General features: G+C 34.6%; 1 protein-coding gene across 2 annotated transcripts in view; it reads left to right on the top strand.

Annotated features, from left to right (window-relative positions):
- The window catches only part of LOC141390191 (uncharacterized), a 233,870-nt gene that overhangs the window by 59,280 nt on the left and 148,393 nt on the right, over positions 1–26,197 (top strand). For both annotated transcript variants that reach the window (XM_073962944.1, XM_073962952.1), the window contains exons 2-3: positions 765–2,262; positions 18,618–19,009. In XM_073962944.1, the coding sequence (XP_073819045.1) occupies positions 1,143–2,262; positions 18,618–19,009 (1,512 nt within the window). In that variant the 5' untranslated portion in view covers positions 765–1,142. The remainder of the gene's footprint in view (positions 1–764; positions 2,263–18,617; positions 19,010–26,197) is intronic.

Raw genomic sequence — 26,197 nt, forward strand, 5'->3', positions numbered from 1 at the left:
TTCTTAAGCTATATTTAAAGCTAATGTGTAAAATCGTAAATGAGCTTATAGATTGTATAAGAAAACTTATTTTAAGCACTTTAATTACAATTTGCTAGAAATGATTGCTTATATCCTTCTTACTGTTGTTTAAAGACTTAATATATCGAAATTCTCAGCGTTAAAGCAAAAAAATCAGTGCCCTTAATAAAGTGAATAATATATTGGGAGTGAACAAAAATTCCTTGAATCTTTTTCAGGACTGATAAAAATATTTGTGTTTTGTTCCACCCTTATTTTATTACGGATATTGCTCCTTTTGATATTTCTCCTTTTGTTTTTCCTTGAAACTCAATACACTTAATATGGTTTGAATAGCTTCAATGAGTAAAGCTCCCATAGTCTTTTGTTTATTATGTCTTTTTTGTTCATGTAAAAAGGCTGCCATTGGTGACATGGGGTCGTATGAGCATCATCAATGAGATCAATGGGTCGTATAATTTATCACAACGCATAATGAATAATTCGATACAAGCATTTCGTAGAAAACTGTGATTATATGTATTTCATCTAAGGTTTAATGTTCAATTACTAAAAAATTTTAAGCTAAGCAATTATTTAGGAATACATGGAAAAGGAAATGATGCGTATCAAGGATACCACAAAATTCGTTACTTCTCCAATCATCTAACAGAAAACATATAGTTTGTAAGGAAACGTCTGACTAATTTTTTGAACTTCTTCAATAAAATATTAATACTAATTAATGTTTATTTTCGTTACAGAAAAATACTCCGGTGACCTCCTTAAAATTTTTAACACGAAATCAAAAACAAAAATCTTCCACAAACAAAAAATTGCAAATACAAAAAAAAAAAAGAGAAATTCTGAACGAAAATGAAATTCGCAATATTGGACAAATTGCCCACAAACAAAATACGAATGCACTCTAAAAGTCGAACGAGAAATCTACAAATGTTGGCCAAATGAGTAAAACGGAATTCAATTCATCGAGCTACAATCAATTAACTGCTTGGCATTTCTTCTGTTTGACACTTTGCCTTCGTTAAACGGGATACTGAAGATTAATATCCGAAACTTTCCCGCATAACAAGCAACAGAAAATAAAACCAGTACCAAACTTAAAAGGTAGCTGCGTCTAAATGAAGTTTCACATCTGTCAATTTCGTAAATTGTTTCTGCTGCTGACAGCCTCTTTCGTCGCTAGAAAATCTGTGAAAACTCTACTTGTTGTTCTTCTCCTCATTGCTGGCAATGTTGCTGTCGAAGGCGTCATTGAGCGGAAATTTGAACAAAGCCATCAACAAAAAAATCGATCAGAATCACAGGAAAATAAACAACAACATCAGGCACATGTAACAACACGATTGGAAGGACACTATCTTCATCCAATTGTCCAGGTTAAAATTCCCATAAATAATACATTCAACTTGACTTTTAGCGATAGCAACTTGAAGCAAATCAAAACTGGCCAAGTGCAAACGAGTGGAAATGATCCAAGCAAACACATTGACGTGGAAACGCCTTTAGATGTGACTTTAACAAATATCACAGTTAACAATGTTTTGGAAATGGAACCACAACTACACTCTGTCAATGTCAATGCAACTGCGACTGCAACTACTACAATTGCACCATTGTCGACCGACAGCATATCTGAACCAGAAATGCTTGCCTCAGCACACGTGATAAGTTTAATGAAAAGAGGACGGCAAAGAGTCACTGTGAACAATGACTTTGAATTACCACTAAAAAAGAAACGTTCCAGCAGCAGCAGCAGGGGCATGAAGCAAACAGCAACAATGGAGCCAATGACTGACAAGCCATCAAGCCCACATTTACCTCAACCGCAATTACAGACATTATCACCATCATCATCATCGTTGTCGTCGTCATATTCGTCTCAAACATTATCATTCTCATCAGCATCGACGACATCTTCATTGTCGTTGTCGCCATCATTGCTATCCTTAAAATCCCAACACTATCAACAGTCAGTGCAGCAACCAAAAGCGCAATCACACGACAACAAGGACAGTTCTCCACTTCCATCAAATCATCATAGCCAGACGTTGTTGCCAAAGAAACAAAAGCAACAGCCCTCCATTGCTGCCACCACAACAAAGCACAATGGCCGTGTGGCCATCCTTGTACCCTCCCAATTATTCTACAAAATGCATGTGCAACAGGGCTTTTACGATTTTGTGGAATTCTTCCAAGTGAACTTGAACAATGTCATTGTTGATTTTATACCAGATGATGGTAAGTTTAGGTTTTCTTTTATTTTGCATTTCTCTTGCTTTTGAGACTTTATTTTCAGATGTTGTTTAAATTTCTGAAAAATGGAAAGTTTTAGGAATTCCTACTTCATATTAGGTGACAACTTTCAACTGCAACGTTTTTCGGATCAAAGAGACAGACTGCTAAGTTGAAGTTGTTTTTACTTCAATGACTGCAGAAATATTATCCAGCCTTTGATAGTCACTTTGAAAGTGATGTAAAACTTGAAAACATTTTTCCTTAATTATACAATTTCCAAAGTTTTCCCGAGTGTGGATAATTATTTATGAAAGCCACTTAAATTAATATTCTCTTGAAAGAATCTCCTTTGTCACATAAAATTAGATTTATAACAACTTTTTAAGTTTTCATAAAATATGTTCTCTCATTTGGAAAAAAACAAAACAAAAAAGAACGAAAACAACAGAAATCACAACAAGAAAACTTCTTTGTAAATATGCAAATTTATGGGGAAGCAAAGAAGATAAACGAAAACAAAAAAAGAAAAACAAACACACACAAAAATATAAATAAGTAAACATAAAATAGATTTCCATTTTAATTCTTACGGCTGCGAATTTCAATTTCCTCCATAAAATTCTATTACCAAACATAAACAAATGAAATAGAAATTGTCGAATGGCAAGGACATTCTCAGTCTATTCCATTTTGCTTTGCTATTTCCATAGAGAATTTATTTTGGATTTCATAAATTCAGATGTCAGTTTTTGTATTTTGCTTCTCTCTTAAGTTAAATAATTTGCAAATATTTATGGAATTATCAAAGCAAGAAAACAAAGCATTTTCTATAAGTTATTGTTATTCTGGCAATTGTAATCAAAGGAATGTTTACGGATTCTGGTAATAAGAAGTAGTTTTCAGGAAAAATACATATAATAAATTTCTTGAGAAAAATTCTGCGTGCAGATTTTTTGGGGGTTCCAATCATATCGCTAAGTAACCGAGAAACTATCCTCACATATGGTAAAACCAAAAAATGTTATCGCGGCGTGTTAACGTTCAAAGCCAAACTCATAACTTCAAAGGCAGCTCAAAAAAGCGTTTGTCATGAAGAAATACAATTCAACGGCCAAATATCCGTGAATGTATAAAAACACATTTGCATTTGAAAAACCAAAAGTTCTAGGACAGAGAAGCCATCCCGCAGTCGATACGTCTGAAGAGCTACTCAACTAATAGCGAAACCAGGTCACGTAAATTGGTGACTGTGTCGGTTCGAATCCCTGGCTTTCCTTTTTCACTTGCAAAACATTTTCGATCATCAAGCTTAACTCTAAACGAGAAAATGAATAAAAATCATTAAAACAATTAAAAAAGTATCCGTCGGCTTTGCCGACAGAGATATACCCTCAGCCTATGTGAATTGGAACTTTCATCTACGGACAGATCGAATGTATTTAGGGTCTTTTGAGAATTTTGTGACCCTTTTTGGACATTTGCACTTGCAGACAAAAATGTGGTTTAGGATTAAAATTCAAAAATGTTGGGGAGGAGGTACTTAAAGGAATGGACCGACACAGTCCATTACAAACGTTGATCTTATTTTTGATAGATTTCGCGCCCACTAGACATTTCAGTGGGTCATCGCATAAATTTTGGACCGGAAAATCGATATCGGTCATTTTGGAAGTTAAACTAAATTTGGACAACATATTAGGAGATCCAAAGTTTTGAACAAATCGGTTGCCCCTTCCATGAGACATCGTGCATTCCATTTTGCATATTTAGTGAAATTTTTTAAATATTGAGGGGGAAGTACCAGAAGTCGTTGCCCATCTTCGAACTGATACTAAGTTTGGACAAAATATGACGAAAGCCAAATTTTGGAGCAAATCGGTTGATCAGTTCGAGAGTTAAGTGCTCTTCACCGACTACTTATGGTGTTATGGGGTTTTTACACCTTTCGGGCTGTTTTATCAAGAAGAATGGACTTGTCCCTGAAAAACTATTACCGTCGTAATTGAGGCAGCGAAAGCATATGGCTTCAACAGAAATAAAAGTGATTCGACAGCAGGTCTTAAAGTGAACTTATAGGAAATTTTGTGTGGGAGGTACTCAAAGGAGTGGGCAAATATAATCCATATTCAAAACTGATATACATCTGGTAGATATATAAGGGTTGTAATGTATGGACCACATTGGTCACACCCTTCAAGACTTATCGTGCACATATTTTTTTCGAAGATTTTTGAATTTTTGTGGGGAGGTACCTGAAGGAGTGGACCGACATGGTTTATCTTTGAACTTAAACTATGTTTGAAAAAATATTACGAAGGCCAAATTTTGGACCGAATTGGCAGATTCGTTCGAGATTTATCTTGCGCTCCAACCACTACACACGGTGTCATAGGGGTTTTTTGCACCTTTCAGGCTATTTTCTCAGGAAGTATGGACTTGCCCCTTATGAAACTTGTACCGTCGTATGGGGGACAGCGTATACAAGTTGCTACAACAAAAATCAAAGCGATTCGAGAGCAGGTCCTAAACTGAACTTTTCCGAAATTTTGTGTGGGAGGTACCCGAAGGAGTGGACCGATTGAGTCCATATTTAAACTTCATCTAAGTCTGGTAGAACTTTCACGATGTACAAAGTGTGGGCCAAATTGGTTACTCCCATCTAGAGTTATCGTGCGCACAAATTTTCCGAACATTTTCGAACTTTTGTGGGGGAGGTACCGGAAGGAGTGGACCGATATAACCCATCTTCGAACTTAAACTAAGTTTGGGCAAAATATTACGAACGACAAATTTTGAACCGAATCGGTTGCTCCGTTCGAGAGTTATCGTGCGCTCCAGCCAGCAGGACACACAGACAGACAGACGGACGGACATGGCTAGATCGACTCCAAATTGTCTGAAACACATTTCGTCCAAACATACTTGGGGTCTAAAACCATTATTTCGGTGAGGCACATTTTCATCGTATCAAAGTGTATATACTAGGGTGGGGCGATTTGTGTGGAACGAAAAAAAAACCTTAATGGGCTCTTCGCGTTTCTGATTCCTGGGATTGAACTGAGCAAAAAAGTCCACTGGACCATATATCTACCGTAAAAATCGAGCCTCCCGATTTTGACTTTAAGTTTTTTATTGACGTTTTTTGGAAATTTTGCCATATAACAGCCAAGCCATTTAGATTTTCGATCCACCACAAAGACATAAATTGTAGCCAAGACAGTAATTAAAAACTCTCTAGTACATCTCAAAAGCATTGGAACGCTCCTACAGGCAGTTTTGGCCTTGAGAATGTGCAAACTCTTCGGAAAATGAATATATTTTTACACAATAAGATTGAATATGACACAGACAACCTAGACGGATACAATCGCGTTCTTCGGATGCTGATAACATGGAACATTTTCAAAATAATTATGAAAAACGTCAAAATTTCTTATAAAAACCTTGATGTTTTGTTTAATAAAATGATTTTTCGGCGAACAAGTCTGCCGTTGAAAGGTTTGGAAATATGCTCCAGATTTGGGGGAAGATAATCTGATACGAAAACAACCGTTATTTCAATACACTGAGGGAAATTTTAGTGATTTTTAAATCAACATAGGAAACCTAAAATCTCAATTTCTATGACCGCGTTTTCCGCGAAAACGGGGCTTTTAGATTTGCGAGTTCAGTTAAAAAAACTACTAATTCGTAAAATCCGGTATGGAGAGCATAACTTGGTCCATTTATATTGGAACATGAAGCTGTTGAGAACAGTCGAGGACACCAAAATAAGAACACATATAAAATTCAAAGTCCAAAGGGTGTATTCAATTTGAAACATGCGCTAAAATTTCCCTCAGTGTATTAAAATAGCAGATATTTTCATATCAGATTATCTTCCTCTAAATGTGGAGCATATTTCCAAACTTTTAAAAGGCATCAAGGTTTTTATAAGAAATTTTGATGTTTTTCATAATTATTTTGAATATGTTCCATCTTATCAGCATCCGAAGCACTCGATTGTATCATATTCTATTGTGTCATATTGTGTCATATTCTGTCTTATTGTGAAGAAATATGTCAGCCTGGTTTTATCGTCGTTAATATTTCAAAAATTCACGAAAATAAAGTGACTGCTCTATCCTGAGACCAAAAATAAATATCTATTTTTCATAGTACTATCGGAAAATTGATCAGAAAATCAATTCGCGAAGAGCTAGAAACATGATTTTTTTGTGTTTGATACGGAACATCATTGACTTTAAATTCCCACAAGATTAAAAACGTACATTTATTCGTTTTGGGATAAATAGGTTAACATTAACAAAAATTTAGGTGTTCTATTCTACTGACGTGGAGTGTATATGTAGCTCCGATATGCATTTTGGTCGAGTTTGGTATTTGCGGCCTTTAGAGCAATTTCGTGAAAATGCGCCTTTGGCCTCCATACAAATTACTATGGCAACAAACATCGGTCGTGGGTCACGGGTTAATGTTAACCGATCGCCATAAAAGTTCATACTTAAAATTTTGTATCAAATGGAAAAAATAGAGGATAAGCCTTTCACAAATATCCTTTTTAGGTCACCTTAATATACATACCCTTGATATGAGCTAGAACGGTATATTTTTGCACCAGAGTGTCATATGCAGTTCAAGTTGGAATATGGAATATATCGGCCCACGTTTTGGTATAACCTCCATATAATCGTACCTTCCGATTTTCGGTATTTTGAGGATTTAAGCTACAATGTTTAACCAAACTAGCTGTAATTTGACATTTTAAGTTCTAATTGGTTCCACGACTTCTCAACCAAACATTTGAAAACCAAATTATATAAAACACTGTAAAACAGTGTAAAAATGGACCAATATTGGTTTTGATTTCATAATAACGTATTGTCATCCAAATCTGAAAAGTGTGCAAAGTTTTAGTCCGATTGGTCAACTGCAACTGTGTCATAATTGAGTCACCAGATTTGAAATGCAATTTAAATAAAACACCGTTTAAACACTATAAACATGGACCAATATTGGTTTTGAATCCATATTCATGTATTGTCATCTAAATCTGAAAAGTGTGCAAAGTTTCAGTTCGATTCGTCAACTGCAACTATGTTAAAAAGTTACCAGATTTAAACTAAACGGACACCAAAGCAAGTTAAATAAAACACTGTAAAAACGTCAAAATTTTTTATAAAAACCTTGATGTTTTGTTCAATAAAAAGATTTTTCCGCGAACAAGTCTGCCGCTTAAAGGTTTGGAAATACGCTCCACATTTAGAGGGAAATTTTAGTAAGTTTTAAAAGCAACATGCGAAACCTTATTTCTCGCTCTCCATGACTGTGCTTTCCCGCGAAAAAGGGGCTTTTACATATGCGAGTTCAGTTGAAAAACTAAAAACTAACAAAACATCAAGGTTTTTATAAGAAATTTTGACGTTTTTCATAATTATTTTGAATATATTCCACGTTATCGGCATCCGAAGCACTCGGTTGTATTCGTCGAGGTTGTCTGTGTCATATTCTATCTTATTGTCAAGAAATATGACATAACTGCGCGACTGCTCTTGATATTCCGAGATGTTTCAATTATGTGTTAATTTAAACCCTTTTCCGCTGTTATTTCGGTGTTCACGGAATTATTTATACGTTTCTTTGGTGAAAAACAGAGATATTCCCTCAGCCTGTGAATATTGAAACAATTTTTTCCCCAAAAAACGTATGTATTTAGGTGGGTTTAAACATTTTCGGCGTATGAACCGACAAAAATGTTGATTAGGATTAAAAATCAAAAATTTTGCGGAGGAGATATTTAAATGAATGGATTGACCATTAAGGAAGTGTGTCTCCAGCCACTACATATGGTGCCATAGGGGGTTTTTACACCCTTCGGTCTGTTTGCTCAAGAAGTATGAACTAGTCCCTAAAAAAAAACTTTTACCATCGTAATTGAGGCAGCATATGCAAGTAGCTTCAACAAAAATCAAAGTGATTCGATAGCAGGTCTTAAAGTGAACTTATCCGAAATTTTGTGTGGGAGGTACTGGATGAGTGGACAAAAATAGTCCATATTTTAACCTGATCTATATCTGGTGGATATATTAGGATGTGTGAAGTTTGGACCAGTTGGACCCTTCAAGAGTTACCGTACGAACAATATTTCCGAAAATTTTTGAACTTTTGTGGGGAGGTACCTGAAGGAGTAGACCGATATGGCTTATCTTCAAAATTAAACTACGTTTGGACAAAATATTACTAAGGCCAAATTTTGGACCGAATCGCAGATCCGTTCGAGAGTTACACGGTGTCATAGGGGTTTTTTGCAACTTTCAGGCTATTTTCTCAGGAAGTATGGACTTGCCCCTGATGAAACTTTTACCGTCGTGTAGGGGGCGGTGAATACAAGTTGCTAAAACAATCAATTAAAGCGATTCGAGAGCAGGTCCTAAACAGAACTTATCCCAAATTTTGTGTGGGAGGTACCAGAAGGAGTTGACCGATTGAGTCCATATTGGAACCACATCTAAGTCTGGTAGACATTTAACGATTTGCAAAGTATGGACCAAATCGGTTACTCCTTTCAATAATTATCGTACGTAAAAATTTTCCGAACATTTTCGAACTTTTGTGGGGGAGGTGCCGGAAGGAGTGGACAGACAGACGGACAGACATTGCTCAATCGACTCGAAATTGTCTGAAACACATTTCGTCCAAACATACTGGGGGTCTATAACCATTATTTTGATGAGGCATATACCCTCGTTAGCATAAATGCTGAGGGTATAATGATTAGAAAGACTTGTTTTATCGACGTTAATATTTCAAAAATTCTCGAAAATACAGTGACTGTTCTATCCTGAGACCAAAAATAAATGCCTATTTTTCATAGTACTATCGGAAAATTGATCAGAAAATCATTTCGCGAAGAGGTAGACACATAATTTTTTTTTGTGTTTGATACGGAACATCATTGAATTTAAATCCCTACAAGATTAAGAACGTAGATTTATTGTTTTGGGATAAATAAGCTAACATTAACAAAAATTTAGGTGTTCTTTTCTACAGACGTGGAGTGTATATGTAGCTCCGATATGCATTTTGGTCGAGTTAGGACCTTTAGAGCAATTTCGTCAAAATGCGCCTTCGGCCTACATACAAATTACTATGGAAACAAACATCGGTCGTGGGTAACGAGTTAATGTTTACCGATCGCCACAAAAGTTCATACTTAAAATTTTGTATCAAATGGAAAACATAGAGGGTAAGCCTTTCACAAATATCCTTTTTAGGTCACCTTAACTGTATATTTTTGCACCAGAGTGTCATATGCAGTTCAAGTTGGAATATGGAATATATCGGCCCACGTTTTGGTATAACCTCCATATAATAGTACCTTCCGATTTTCGGTATTTTGAGGATTTAAGCTACAATGTTTAACCAAACTAGCTGTAATTTGACATTTTAAGTTCTAATTGGTTCCACGACTTCTCAACCAAAAATTTGCAACATAGGACCATGTTGTGGTATAGCCCCCATATAACGGTACCTACCGATTTTCCGTATTTTGAGCATTTTACTTACTATTTTTAACTTGCTGTATTTTGATATTTTAGGTTCTCAGTGGGCGCGAAACTTCACTAAAAATCGTCAACATAGGTCCATGTTTTGGTATAGTCCCCACATAACGTTACCTCTCGATTTTCTGTATTTTGAGGGTTTCAGCTACAATTTCTAACCGAACTAGATGTAAATTGACATTTGAGGTTCTCTCTTGTCACGAAATTCATCCACTAAAAACATAGATCCACGTTTTGATATAGCGCCCATAAATCGGTACTTCCCATTTGTCGGTATTTTGAGGATTTTAGCTAAACATTTTTAACCGAACTAGCTGAAATTTCAGATTTGAAAATTTTGATTAAAAGCTTTATCACCATATTTTTGTCGAATGGCGATAAAATATTACGAATATATAGGGAAAATGTTTATCAAACATGAAAATGTTACTAGAAAGCGATCGATAAATGATTTCAAACAAAAAATTTATTGAAATTTGTTTATGGTTATTAATGAATTTCTGTTGTTAAAATGGTTTTCAACGTTTGTCGCATGTTCTAGCTCTCAAGAGCGAGAGAAAAAAAACTTTACGGCATAGAGAGAGAGAGAGCGCTACAACAATTTGCTGTGTGTTTTCTTGAGATGTGAGTGTCGTTGCTATGTTTATGGGCATTTTTGGCATAGAGCGATGATGCGTTTGTTAGGCATTTGGGTTGTTTATCTACTTGTGCTCGGGTGAAGGCTTGTATATATACAATAAGTTTCTTACTGTTTTTTATGAACCTATCAAACGAAGAGGGAAGGAAAAAAATGTATGAGTTCTCATGTTTTGTTATGTTTGGTGGTTAAGTTAGGCAGATAATATTTTTTAACCGTCGCACGATGGGGCCAATAGCAGGTTTTCGAGGCAAAAAGTCAATTTTTGAAGTGAACAATTTGAAAAAAATAATAACGGATTTCGATTGCCAACACTCTGAATCACTAAAAATAAAAAAAAATAAATCAATCTGGTAACATCACATAGCGACATACTGATCTGGCAATGGTGACATATTGTCTTATGCATAATTTTCCGACATTCATTATAAATAAGTAGTGAAAGCATTTTAGGCGCCAAAAAGAACATTTCAACATTTTTATATTTTTTAAACATGGAAAGTTCTTGAATGGGTATGTAAAATAAGATAGTGTTAACAAATAATAAAAATGTTATGTGTGGTAAATGTATTTTTGAGTTAAGATGTCTTTTTTGGAGTATTTTGCTTTGTTATCCATGTGTTCTCTGGAGTATAACTTTTGAGATCTAGGTAGATCTAGGATATTATATATATGTGGTGAAAGGTATTAATGTGTACTATCATTTTGTGGAAAAATTAGCTGCGCCCAGCTGCGCCTTTTCATAAAAATCTGATTTCAGATGTCGTAATAGTAAAAAATATGGACATTTTTATGTTTTGGTTGTAGATTAATCGGAAACCCATTAATGTTATCAGTTGGATTTCGGAAAAATTTAATAGATGTATATAATAATATATAATCTCCAAGATATCGCAGACAAACTTTGTCTTTTGTGACGGAATCTTAGTCGATTTTTACTAAATTTGGAACCTTGTTTTATTAACTTATAACAAACCACAGACAAAACCATGAAATTTGAACATATGTATATAGGGGAGCTATTTCTATATCTGAACCGATTTCAATATAACTTGAAAAACTTATTTGTTGTCCGAATTCCGTAACATTTTCCAAATTTTATTGTAATTTGATGGAATTTGCATGCTTGGTCAATCATTTGCCTAAAATCGGGCGAACATATATATGGGAGCTATATCCAATTATGAACCGATTTCAATATGATTTGCCAAAAATGTTTCTATACAAAAATCCGTCACAAATTTCCAATTTCATCAAGATTGGACATACAAAGCGGGATTGGTGACCAAATACCTAAAATCGGGCGAAAATATATATGGGAGCAATATCAAAATCTGAACCGATTTCAATATAACTTGGCAAACTTATTTGTAGTCCTAATTCCTTGGTATTTCCCAAATCGCATAAAAATTGGGCAGAATTTGCGTGTTTGGTCCATCAATTGCTTGAAATCGGACGAACATATATACGGGAGCTATATGTATATATGAACCGATATGAACCAAATTTGGCATATTAGTTTCTAAGCCCATTATAAACATCTGTACAATTAAATAAAAAATTTGGAAGGTCTAGCTTGCCCCAGTGATTTGTTGCCTCGAAAACCTGTCATTGGCCCCATCGTGCGTCGGTTTGGTTAATTTTGGCAGTCTCTTTAAAGAAGTCGTTGTGTGTGGATCGGTAGTGCAGAAATAAATCAGTGTTTCTGTGTTTTCCTAAAGTAAAGGTGTCTTTCAAATAAATTAAATGCCCAATACATTTTATAATTGAATTCACGTATCTGAAAAAGGAGAATAAAAATATTTTATTGGACAAAGAAGAAACCGCATGTGATATTGGTAATAACGTCAATACATTTTATATATTTGAAATATGTATATAATATATTATGTAATTACAGATATCCATTTTTCCGCTGATGATTTTCAATGTGGCAGAAGAATGGGTTTTATTTCACAACTACCGAGAAGCGTTCAACGATGTTCCCTGTATTTTATATTTAAAAGTGATTTTTTTGTTTGCTTTTATTAAAATTGAAGTGTGGCACTAAATAATTATTTACTTCTGTTACCACGGTGCCACCGTGGTGCAATGGTATGCACGCCTGCCTTGCACGCAGAAGGTAGGGGGTTCGATTCCCCGGCCAAGCAACATCAAACATTTTCCAACGGTGGCAAAATACCCCTCAGTAATGTTGGCGACATTTTCTGAGTATTTCAGCCTTGAAAAACTTCTCCACAAGTGGTGTCTTAAGACACGCCGTTCGGACTCGGCGATAAACAGTAGGTCCCATATCATTGAGCTAAATATGAATCGGGGTGCACTCATTGATATGAGAGAAGTCTCCCTTGTCCCGTATGGGATGTTGTGGAACAATGTTTTTGTTTGTTATTTATTATTCCATTCCGTTTTTATTTCTTTCATCAGTTATTTTTTGTATCTGTGTGTGTGCTGTTGCTTTTTGTTTGGCATTTTTATGCGTTTTAATTAAATAAATAACCACCTCCACCATTTATAAATGTGTGTATGTACCTTTTTTGTTGCTTTTGGGTTTGTATTTAACAAATAACAACGAAAAAATTGTAAATATGAACAATTTTTTATCGATTGAAAAATGCATTCAAAAATTTTTTAATCAAGAAAATATTTTGTTTTTATCAAGCAAAATGTGGAATATTTTGATAAATATTTTTGTCAATATGTGAAATATTTTAACAGTTCATGATAAAAAAATTCGATAAATATTTTAGTCAATAAAAGAAAGAGTTTTTTTCGAGCTTGAGGTCTTTTTGTAATTTTTTCCTTTATTTTCCAATATTTCGGAATTCCTTGAATTCCATCTTCAGGGATTTTTATTGCATCTACAAAAATATAAATAATAAAGTACGACTTAATCTATATCACAGCATTTTGTTACAAACTAAATAAATTGTATAAATAAATAAAAATTGTATAATCACAGAAAAATAACAAGATCGCTTACGTGTAAATAATATGAATAATAAAAACTTAAAAAACTAGCGTAGCATGTCTACCGTCGTCAAGAGTTTTTATTGCACTGAATATTATTTTCTAATTTCGCGATCTCTCTTCTGTGTAAGTTGTCTGTAACCATAGGCTGTGTTGTCAGTATCTGTTTTGCTATTTATTCTTTTTGTTGTTGTTAAGCTATTTATGTGTAACATCTCTAGTGTGAGTCTCTTGTTGTAATTGTTTTCTGTTTGTAATATTCTCACTTCGTCAATGTTTGGTACGTGGTTGTTCTGCTTGCACCAATTCGAAAATCACAGTGCTCTTGAACCAAATTTAAATGAAAGGAGCTTACACCTGGGAAGTTTTTGTTCTGAAACTACAATGTTCATAGATGAGAAAAATCAAAAAACAGAAAGAAATCGCCGGAGAAATCGCGGTAAAAATTCACATTTTAAGTGTTTTTTAGGTTTTCACGATTTTGCTTGGAAACCGCAAGCCCTATTGAAATGGGATCAGAGAAAATATTGTAGCTGTGAAAATTCTCTACAAGATTGCCCTTTATGATATTTTGAGATATAGAAGTTCTAATTGGGACAAGCAAAATCATGAAAACCTAAAAAAACTCTAAAAATGTAAACTTTTACCGCGATTTATTTAAAAAGCGCTTCGGCTTTTTTTTTTTTTTTTTTTTTTTATTGATTTTTCTTATCTATGAACATTGTAGTTTCAGAATCCGTAAAAACTTCCCAGCAGTTCCATTTAAAGTTGGTTCAGCAGCACCTTTAGGTGGATTTGTTAGTTTCCGATTATTCGCTTTGTTTAGACCAAGGCTTCGGAGTCGAGCCATTTTTGGGCAGACTCCGACTCTAGTCCAATTTTTTTCTCGACTCCGACTCCAACTCCGGAGTCGACTCCGAAAATAGATAAAATAAAATTTACAAATTACAGTTATTTCAGTTTGAACTTTCAATATACATTACATTGGGAGGATACCAAAACATAGTTGTTCGTTTTTTTTTTCGTTGACAATACAGAATACAAAGTAACAAGCACTTCAGTATACTTCACACTTCAGAACATGTAGCAAACCCCTTCAAAGCAACTGCAATCAGACGGTATCGTTACAAGGTTTCTCTACCTAAACACCAACATACGAGTATATTTACAATTTTTCGAATTTGACTTATGTACCCAATGAACCTCGAAATATCAAATTACCATAATTACTGTCCGGTAACACTCTTTGTAATTTTTTGAGTTATGAAAAATTAACGATATTTTAACACGGCATCGTGATAGAAGACCAAAATAGCCTATTTCCCCTTAACATTTCGTGGTTAAGGTTACTTGAAGTTTACATTTTTAGGGGTTTTTTATTTTTTCACGATTTTGCTTGAAAACGGTAAGTCCTATCGAAATACGGCTAAAGAAAATATTGATTCTGCAAAAATTCACTAGAGGATTGACCTTCACAATTTCGTAGGTTTTACCATTTTTGAGATATAGAAGTTTAGGTTTTTATTATTAGGTTTTCACCATTTTGCTTGGGAACGGCAAGTTTTATCGAAATGGGACTGGAGAAAATCATATAGCTGTGGAAATTCTCTACAATACTGACTTTTGCAATAATTTCCTAGGTTCTACTATTTATACCTTATACCACAATGTGGAAAAGGATATTATAAGTTTGTTTTGGTAAGAATTCATGTAACACCGCGAAATATTCGTCGGAGACCCCCAATGTGGTATACCAATCTTCATATCTCGACGAGATAAAGCGATTTTGAGATGTGTGTCCGTCCGTCCGTCTGTCTATTATAAATTGTAAACACGCTCCAGGCCGCAATTATGGACCGATCGTCGCGATTTTTTGTATGGAGGTCGGGTTCAGATCAGAATAGATCCCTATTCTTATTGGTGATGATCGTGAAATATTTAGCGGGTAAAATGGACCAAAAACATAATATTTATCCAATTTTCTAGCGGCTCTGTAGGTCTCAATAATAGTCCGATCAACGCGTAATTTTAAATAAGGTAAGAGTATGTCACAAAGGAGAAGCTTGCAATTTGAGATGGCGATCGGATAATATTTAGAGGGTTAAATGGACCAAACTTTTGTGTGAAAATTGTGAAAATTTTTATATACAGCTTATATCTTAATTCCTGGAAGTGACATTCCGGACAAGTGAGATATACTTGAAAGTGGAACGCTTGACCTTTCAATTGATGCCAATTATATTGGTGTGCATGATCAGATAACAGAGTTACAGCCTAATATATTCCGTTATTTGTTTGTAGTGTAATAATAAACTCGCTAGAAGTCGCAATTATACATCAATAGTCACGAAATTTTGCACCGGGTAAGAGTATAGGTCGAAAAAGATGCCTACAATTTTGAATGATGATCTGATATTCTTTAGCGGGTGAAATGGACCATAACTTTTGTATGAAAAATATAAAAATTTTATTTTTGGTCGATATTTTAATTCCTAGAGAACATATATATTTCACAAAGTAGCCTACATATGGAAAAAAACTACTGACCTTTCCTCTGATGTAAATTGCAATAAAGTGTTTGCTAGATAACGAGCCTACTGCCTAATATATAATGGGTTCTGTGCAGAGAACCACATTTTTATCCCATGCTACATATTGTCTCTCCAAAATTTTATGTAACACCACGAAATATTCGTTCTAGACCCCTTATTTGGTATACAAAATTCATATCTTGACGAGATAAAGCGATTAAGCGATGTGTGTCCGTCCATTAAAAATTGTAAACAAGCTTAAGGTCGCAATTATGGACCGATTGTAACGAATTTTTTAAGGAGGTTGGGTTCGGGCCAGAATAGAAATGCTTAGTTTTTGGTGATGATCGTGAAATGTTCAGGGGATGAAATGGACCAAAACAAACTTTTAACCAATTTTGTAGCGGCTCTTTAGGTCAAAATAATAACCCGCAAATTTTTAAACAAAGTTTTAGTTTATGATGAAGAAGAAGCGTACAACGTGAAGATCAGATAATACTTAGCGGGTTAAAAGACTTAAACTTTTGTGTGAAATAGGTAAAATTTCAATAACGTAGCGGTTAAACAACGGAAGGAGTAGCACTACATAAGTTGGTTTTCCAACATTTTAGTTTGTGTGAACTAAATTTTCCTTTCCTGCTACAAAAATGTCTTTGTCATGTTTTGGTTTTGGTCTTAAGTATTATACATTACATCTCTGATATTTGATAATTAAATGTTCACAATCATTGAAAAGAAGTTCCGTGGAGAGCGATTGTCCAGGGATAGTTGTATAGGGTATCCCATGGTCGGCTCCGTCCGACTATAGACTTTTCTTACTTGTTTTCAGATATATAAGTTTAAGTTGGTAAATTGTAGTCATGACATAGTTTTATAAAGAGGCGATACAGTCAGTGCAGAGAAAATTTTCACTGCTACAACATTTTCTTTACATCATTTCCATAGGACTTGCGGTTTTCAAGCAAAATCGTGAAAATTTAAAAAACCCCTATAAGTGTGAAGTTTGACCGCGATTTATTTAAAAAGCCCTCCGGCCATTGCAGTTTCAGAATCCGCAAAAACTTCTCATTCCATTTAAATTTGGTTAAGGGGCACAGTGGTAAGTCTTTCGTATGATTTCCCTTAAAGTACTACAAGGTCTTTCATAGAAGTCCAACAGGTTCTTTTACAGCAGACCGACTCCAACTCCGACTCCGAAGCCCTGGTTTAGACATATGATCACCTAACTAAACGGCACCACAACAAAAGCCCGAGACAAAACTTCAATCGACTTATTTAGTGATGCTACTTAATTGATTCGAGGCCATTCAGAGGTCTTTAAAATATAATATTATACAAAGTTGGAAATTAAAGTATTGAACAATATTTTCTTAAATTCTCTAATGCCACAGGCAATCTATTCTGCATATTGTCTGTGGCTGCTGTTGTTGTTGTTATTTTCTCATTTCTATTTTCGTTTTCCCAACTTTGTAATAAACCTTTTGGGTCTGCTTTTGAGTTTCAATTTAAAGTTTTCTATTCTTTTTCGTCATGAATGCTTGTTCTGCTACAGTTTAACAGGGCATGCAAGATTTTGTCTCCCTCTCAATGCTGTGGGGATGTATAGACGATACATGCTGGTAGTTGTGATAAATTGATAACAATCAATAAAAGATGTATCCCGCAGACATTAAATCTTTTGCCAACTAAAATAGTCAAAGTAAGATTTCTGTTCCTTCATCTGTAAAGATTGTTGCAAAGATTTGCTGTCTTCTTCGAGGAGAATTTTAAAATTGTTCTACCAGTGACCAATGGAATACTTTCGTTTTCTTTTTGCTGACGAAATGAAAGTCTAAATAAATGTTAGTGAAAATTATATGGAACACAAATAAATCAGAATAAAAATCACATAAATATGCAACCACATAAAACAACTATTACCAAGATTTTTAATGACATTTTTATTACTATTTATTAATAAATCCTTCTTTAGGTGAGGTTTAAGCCATATCTGCAAAGCTATTGCTTCCTCCTTCATTCCGTTTTATTACCATCTAATTATTCATTTCCCAAAAAATATCTTCACTTAACTTATTAACATTCTAACTTGGCCTTATCTATGCCACAATTATTCGCAATTATTTGGGTACAGACAAAGCCATTAAAATCACTAGCCAAAGCATTTTAAAACACCATCTTGGCCAGAATATATATTTATGGAAATTAATCCAACGACCCAAGACCCAAAAGTAGCAGAGGTCTTTGGATAATTAAAGGCAGCGGTAAAACAGCAAATTAAATCATTTTATTTCTCAACATATTTTGTAACGGAAAATTAGAAATATCTTGGGCATGTTAAGCAGATCAAAAGGTTATGGCGCCCACAAAGAATGTTATTAAAAAAAGAAAAAATCAACAAAAAACCCCTTGTGCATGATAAAGAGGCGCATGGCAGAGGGAAAAAGCTTGTGTAATTAAAACGTATTTTAGGATAAATACGAAGAAGAAGAATAAATCCTTTGAAATAAGATTTCATAGTAAATTTGCCAGAGATAAAAAACTGCTGAGTTTGAGATATTTTATCATTATTTTTACTGTTTCCAACGACTTTCCTAATTCATTTCACTGTTGTTGTTTTCTTTTCTTCTTTTTTTCCTTCCTTCTCTTACTTTGTAATAGATTTAACAACGTTCATCAAGTTATTAGAGCAACCAAATTATACAACGGTGGTGAAGACCTTAAATGCCGGTATTAATCTTGACGATGATGACCTTCATGAAGGAGTTTTTGCCAAGATGGGACAAACGCAGGATGGCAGCAACCTGACCTCAAATCTCATAAAGGAAAAAGAAAATGAAGAAATGAAAGGGAATAAAATAATGCACGAAACTGGTACGAACGATAATGTCGGTAAAAGTTCAGAGGATTTGCTAAGTGATAAGGAACAAATCCTACAAAGACGTTTTAAGCAACATCAACAATCTTTGAATATTGGTTATTGTCACATGGCAAAAGCTCTGCAGTATGATTTCAATAAAACTGTTTTACTTTGGCCATGTCCTAACATGAAGGTAAGTAAAGAATTGAATATTTTTTTCATTTCTAATAGTGACTAAGAGTCTAACATTAAAAAATTACCGACCGACCGCTTTATAGTACTTATTAAAGCATATGTATTGATATGTATGTACTTTGCAGACCCTTTCATACCCATTCTAACCACTAAGATCTGGACCATTCTCCTCAGGATCAATGAATTACTTAGGAAATGAATGAATACGAAGCCTACAATTGTTGTCTAAAAATAAACTAAAATGTCACAAGCAAAACACCAAAACAAAAATAAAGTCATGAATATCCTTTACAATATATTACAACAACCAAGATAAAATCCGAACAATAAATTCAAAAACAAAAGTAGGGACAAAACTTGCGTCACCATCGAGAAAAAAAAACAACAGATAAACTAAGAAAGTATACACCTTAATCAAAGCGTGACTCCTTTATTTGTGCGTCAAGACACAAATGGGACAAGATGGCCCTTGTATATGGTAATGGTCTGGCTTTTAATCCCCAAAACTAACAATGGCACCAAAGCACACAACGTTTTCTATATCTTCATACTTATGTGTACTTAAATGTCTATATGTTCATCACTTGTTGGAATGGGGGATGGGGCTGTGGGTATGTAAGACTTATCTTTGCTGAATATCTCTCACATCAAGTGTGTGGATACTTGGCTCCCCATACAATCTGGTTTTTCTTCTAGTCATTTATTTGTTCATCCGTTTCTTGTCATTCTTGACTATTTCCTTACAAACGAGTTAAAGTTCAGCTGAGATTTAGAGGTAACCTTTTCAATTTGTTCATCCTCCATTTTTTTTGTGTTGCTTTCCCTTACTTATCTATGTAAGTATGTGTGTACATTAGGGTTATGACTTGTTTACAACCTCGTTTCCCTGTATGATATTTTGATGATTTTTACATAAAATTACATAAAATGTTAATTATAATGTGTTTCAATAAAATATCTTCCGCACAAAATGCTTTTAAAATTATGATTTATCAGAACCTTGGACAATTACTAACTGTTTGTTTCTCACTAATTCATCATATCATTACATATATATAATTTTATTCTATATATAACTTTATAACATATATAATCTCAATTAAAAGTGGTTTGTGCGTGACCTTTTTCAATAACTAATTGGAATTAAAATTATTTTAGTCATTAATAGACAGAAGGTCATTCATTCGAGCAACAGGAAATATATATTTTTTTTTTTGAGAATTTTTGTTTTCATTTTATAGTATATAATACTTAAATAAAATGTACGTTATTTTATGGGAAAATCCATTCGCTCTCGCTACAAGAAATAATTTTTTGAGAAAAAGATGTCAAAAAGTCCTAGCCCTAATGTACATGCGTAGATATTCTCCATCTATGGTTACGTTGCTTGTTGAAATGAACGATAAGAAAATCCATTCAATTTGCTATCATTCAGGCAAATGAAAGACTAATGAGAGGGATAAACTAACCCGTTCACATTGATATCTCTGTAGGATGGAGATTGTTTTCCAAGTTGAAAAAAACATATCAGAAAATTGATTCAAAGGTTAGAGATTTAAACATATGTATTTTAATTGATTTTGTGATGTATTTATAACGCTATAATATTTCAATATATTTATTGGGAATGCTTTTGCTTTCATTAGTTTATTTGTAAAGTAACATTTAACGATATGGGGGGTTTAAACTTTAGTTTGTTTTTTAAGCTAGGTATTTTATTCATCTAATCCCCATTTTGAAGGCTTGATATAGTCGACTGTAAATAGACATTTTGTGTTAAAAAATCGTAGAAAATATCATTATGAAAATTTTCAGGATCACGTTTTGGTATTATGCTACTGCCCGATTTTAGGAGTTTCGAAGGTTTATGACATATTTCACTGTGAACACAAATTTTTTGGCAGAGATAATTCCTTTTGGAAATGAAAGCCCTCGGTGAGTATATTAGGAATCACAAAGGATAGATCCGCCTTGAGTCGAACTTCCGCGTTATGGCGTGATGAAGTTTTTGCTAAGTAAGGCGTAAGGAATTAGCGTTATATCTTTGTTCATTGTTGTTTTAGCTTATTTTTGAGACGACCTGTCTTCAGTGGAATCGAATGAGGATTATACTCGTAGAGCACTTCGACCTTCTAACTCGCTTCCTTCAATGCCCTTTTCGTCCTTTATTTTAAGAGCCGCTATAAAAGTTCCACAAGATGACGTTTCGAAGACATGTCATCTCAAAAATAAGCTAAAACAACAGTGAACAAAGATGTTTTAAAATATTAAAACAACAACAATGGGATTAAGCCAGACTATTTTGAAATAACAAAATCAAAAATTTTCGATAAAATGGTGCGCACAATAACTGTCGAAGATAGTAACCGAATTGGCACAGAAGTTTGAATGTGGATTAAACCGGTATACTCCTTCGTCAACATTCCATACAAAATTTGGAAAATTCGCAGTTTAACAGCTCGTCTCGGATCGCTTTGAAAGTTTTTGGAACAAGTTCTTCTTGCTGGTCTGCACAGTGGATGCGCCCAACGACAAAAATCAAAAACTTTAGGTCATAATTTCAAAAATTTAAAAATGCAAATCGCTTCTAAACACATGCCTTACAAACATGACTAATTTTGGAAAAAAAATGTATTTAATAGTTATAATATAAGCGAGATTTTGAAACAAAGAACTTTTCGCTCATTTACTCAAAGAGTGGCATAACTCAAGCAATGAGTTAGCAATCTCTATTTTTTCTACGTCTTCTACTTTATCTTGTGTCAAATTTTCATGCTGATATCTCCAAAACTCATCGAGTTACATCTCATTTATCATGCTTGATATTGCACAGAAATTTAGCACTGATATCTGTCTAGCTGTTTGCAAAATATGGACTTTAGAAAAATTGGCCACATCGTACCACTATAACCCTCGAAGAGAGGATCCACACGTTGTATCGTATTGTTTCTTACAGTCTCGGATTATGTTAAAATATTAACTAAGCCGAAACACAATTTCGGGTATCACCCACACAAAGTTTAAGGACTCGTCAGGAATCGTTTCCAAAATTGTTAGCAACATGTTGTGTATACGCACTAGTATACGCTAAAATTGTTCGGCGGAAAGTTTACTTCTTTTCTTAAGGTCCGAGACTGAAGGTATATCTCTTTCGGCACAGCTGACTATCGCGTTTAGATTTCATGGACTCATTTAAACCGGGCTAAAACTACCCTTTTTGCACTGAGTCGGAACGAATAGGAATTTTGATTTGCAGTCTTTAGCAATATCGTAGCCCTTAAGTAGTAGAACTTATGTGACCAAACTTAGATCAAGTTATAAAAATGGGCCATACGGACCACTTCTTCGTGTGCCTCCCTTACAAACATTTTTGATAAATGGCGCTCACGATAACTTTCAAAGGGAGTAACCAATCCGGCCCAAACTTTGCACTCTGTAATATTTCTTCCAGGTAGAGATCAGAATCATATATGGATTATACCCTATCAGGGTACCTCCAACACAAAATTTAAAACTATTTGCACAAGTACAGTCTAAATATGTCGGCCCCTATTACAATGGATAATTTTTTTCGGGTGCATGCCCATACTTCCTGTTATAATGTCCCAAAGCTCTAAAACATCGTAAAATGTGACCAGCTAAAATGGCTTATTGGCAAGATTATAATAGAGCGAATGTCTCCCAAAATAAGATTCACTTCCAAGATGGATTATGTCGTTCCATTTCTTCAGGTACCTCCTCTCCAAGAGTTAAAAATGTTTACGCTTTACTGCAAATCAAGTTTTAGGTCGTATTTGTTCGGAACGTCCACAATAGTAAAGATAATTACCCCAATAGTTCCCAAAACCCATATTCCATGTTCATACTTCCTTCTCTAAAAGGCCACCGTTTTATTACCTATTTAGGGAAAATGATGGCGGCTATTCGATTCAATTCACACAGATTTAGAGTATATCTCCGTCGGTAAAGTCCATTTCGGACCTCCAGTATATCAAACTACCAACCTTTGCATGTCGCTATTTGTCCACTTTTTGATAAAGGCATTCTTAAAAAATAGTATCTCATAAAATTTACCGACGTTGACAATTTTTTGCACGGAGAATTTCTACCCTGGAGACACTAACATACGAAATTGTTGTTAAATTATATGAAAATGAAGGCATAACAAGTAAACATTCAACAAATTGGCGTACCATATATGAAGGTTATATAAAAAGTAAGAAGATATCATGGAATGAAAATTGCAGCCAAGTCTTTTGGAATATGACAATAAAAATAGCATACATCGGGGTACGATTACATGGAGACTATTTTAAAATGTTAACATATATTTAACGTTTTTGGTGAGATGGCTTTTACTCCCTGAGAAGCTAAACCAAGAGATTAAACTCAATGTGGTTGAACAATGAAGCCAAGACCCAAAAATAAAACTTAAATTTGATTAAAGAATTTAATTGGTGGTTGTGGAAATAAAAATTCTTCAAAAAAATGAATAGACCAATTTGGTTTCAAATTTAATATTCACAGCGAATAAACCACGACCTGTACTATCTATGCACGCGATAATTTATTCGATAGGTCATGTAATGTAGAGGAATAGAAAAAAGCCATATGAGCACGAGTCTTTTCACGGTATACCTTGTAGGAGAAGTTCAGTGGACTGAACAAAATTTCAATCCAACCAAGCATAGTCTCTTTAATATATTTGTTTGAATCGTAAAAATCTAAAACTATTTTAATAAAGTGAAATTTATTATTTGAAAATTATCATAATTTGTCTATAGTCTAACCACAATAAATCCAACCAAGTATGCAAATTGGTCATAGTTCATTAAAGGCAAATCCGTCAGGCCACAATTCATTCGAACTGTAATTGACCAGTCCAAAATTGTCATCAACAACCAATAGTTTATAATTTACAACGTTGGCAGTCTGCAATCACAGAGGACAAAAAGAGAAATTCATCACTTCAAAATGTCAAAACTAGTAAATTCACAATACTCCCAAACTCTTCAACTTGTCACTCAGCTACTGGAGCCATTGTTTTTATTGTTGTTTCTTCTTCAGACGAAAAGGAGAATAACACAAAAGAGAATGTCGCCAACAAACTTGTTTCATAAAATATGGCAAACACAATTGTTGCCCCACCTTTGACTCAATTTCAAAAAACATTCCTCGATGTATTCACTCCTACGAATGTTGAGTCATTTTTGGAAAGAAGACACTTAAATGGCTGTTTGTAATTGAGGTATTAACTTTTGCTTTCACCCTTGGTCCTGCTGTTTTACAGAAATTATCTTTTAATAAGTGGAATGGGGGTGGGGGAGTATAGGTTGTAACTGTGTGTTAATGTGTCACAGAGGTGAGAGTAAATGTTGTAAAGTTTTCATTTTTGTGTCTTTACTGGGAAAGTGTAACATTAACACTTTTTTGGTGTTCGTGTCAATAAGAAACGAGACCATGTAGAAAGTAAAAAGTTCAGCGTGAAGTTCAATGTTCACCGAAAAGGAAAATTTTATTTTTTATCGTCATGAAACATGAAGCGATAAATGCTTGGTTTGTTATTTATAGAATAGACACTAAAATAATGAATAGAATTCGGATTTTAGCATGTTTTTATTTCTTATTCGATTGGACTCAAATTCGATATTTTGGTTCATATCAAAAACATGCAAAATATATTTGCAAAAAATATGCAAATTATACAAAAAATATGCTAAATATGCAATTGGTTTTTGACGAAAATCTTCAATTAAAGTGTTCTAAATTAAGTTTTTTACCGTATAACGTCGATTTTTTGTTATTGAGACTCTCCAGATAATCCGCCACAGCAATAAATCTGGACTAATAAGTCTTAAATCAGTTTTCACAATTTACAAATTTCGGTAAAGGAAATTTACAAAAATTTCAACAAAAAAAAACTCAATCAAAAATGTCAAAATCAACGAATCCAAATGTGGTGATTGTTTGTGGTGTTCTTCGGCCAAAATTGTCTAGCAGAAAAACAAAAGACGTCAACAATCGTGGAATTGCCTTTAATACGGCAAAACCACTCACATATTTCTGCTGGAAAAGCATTTAGAATGCAAAAAAAAATATAGATTCAAATAGGTTTCTTCGTGACCTCTCTTATATTTAAAAAGAATAACCGTTATTTTAATCAATAATATTCAAAAGTTCATTCATTCCTGCTACAGGAAAACAATTTTGATAACACAGTCGAATAGTCGTAACCCTTTTGTACACACAATTAATTAATTTATGACACATTAGTCTTGCTGTATAGGATATAAATAAATGTATTAAGAAAAATATTCACAACAATCTTGTCAGTTGTAACGACAGGAGTTTCCTCTGATTGCTGGGAGAGCTTTCGGGGGGACAGAGTCTGCCACAGAAATGTATAAAAGTGACCGAGAGAGAGAGAGAAAACTCGTTTTGTTTAGGTTTTAACCAATTTGTGGCTTTATTTTTGGATTGATTGGTGGATTTCCGATTATATATACACAAACTGCTAAGTTAATGTGTGTCAGCTACGTCTTCTAAGTCCGCACTAACGGGGCGACCTGGATAAGTACGCCCAGCGGATTATTCTCCCGTTGGTCGCTGTAGGAGAATTGGATAAGTACTCCGGTAGGCCTGGGTAAGTACTCCTTGCCAAGACGTTATCTTTGCTGGCCCTGATGGAGACCTGAATAAGTACTCCCTTCTGTACCTGGTTCTGGTTCCGGTGGTTGATCTGGGGTTGAGATTTGCTGGAGACCCACGGCCGACCCTAAGGTCAGACGAGGGTTGACGAAGGGGAACCCGAGAGTTACGGACACTACCCATGTTGACAAGAGGAGAATCCGAGAGTTACGGTCACTACTCAGTTTGGCACGAGGGAACTCCGAGAGTTACGGACACTACTCAAATTGGCACGAGGTAAGTCCGAGAGTTACGGACACTACTCAGATTGGCACGAGGGAAGACCGAGAGTTACGGACACTACTCAGATTGGCACGAGGGAAGCCCGAGAGTTACGGACACCACTCAGGTTGATACGAGGGAAGTTAAAGAGATACGCACACAATACTTAGATTGGCACGAGGGAAGCCCGAGAGTTACTGACACTACTCAGATTGGCACGAGGAAAGCCCGAAAGTTATGGACACTACTCAGATTTGCACGAGGGAAGCCCAAGAGT

Source organism: Musca autumnalis, unplaced genomic scaffold, assembly GCF_047663935.1.
Source record: "Musca autumnalis isolate F117 unplaced genomic scaffold, ASM4766393v1 scaffold_1, whole genome shotgun sequence".
In the NCBI taxonomy this organism is placed as follows: domain Eukaryota; kingdom Metazoa; phylum Arthropoda; class Insecta; order Diptera; family Muscidae; genus Musca; species Musca autumnalis.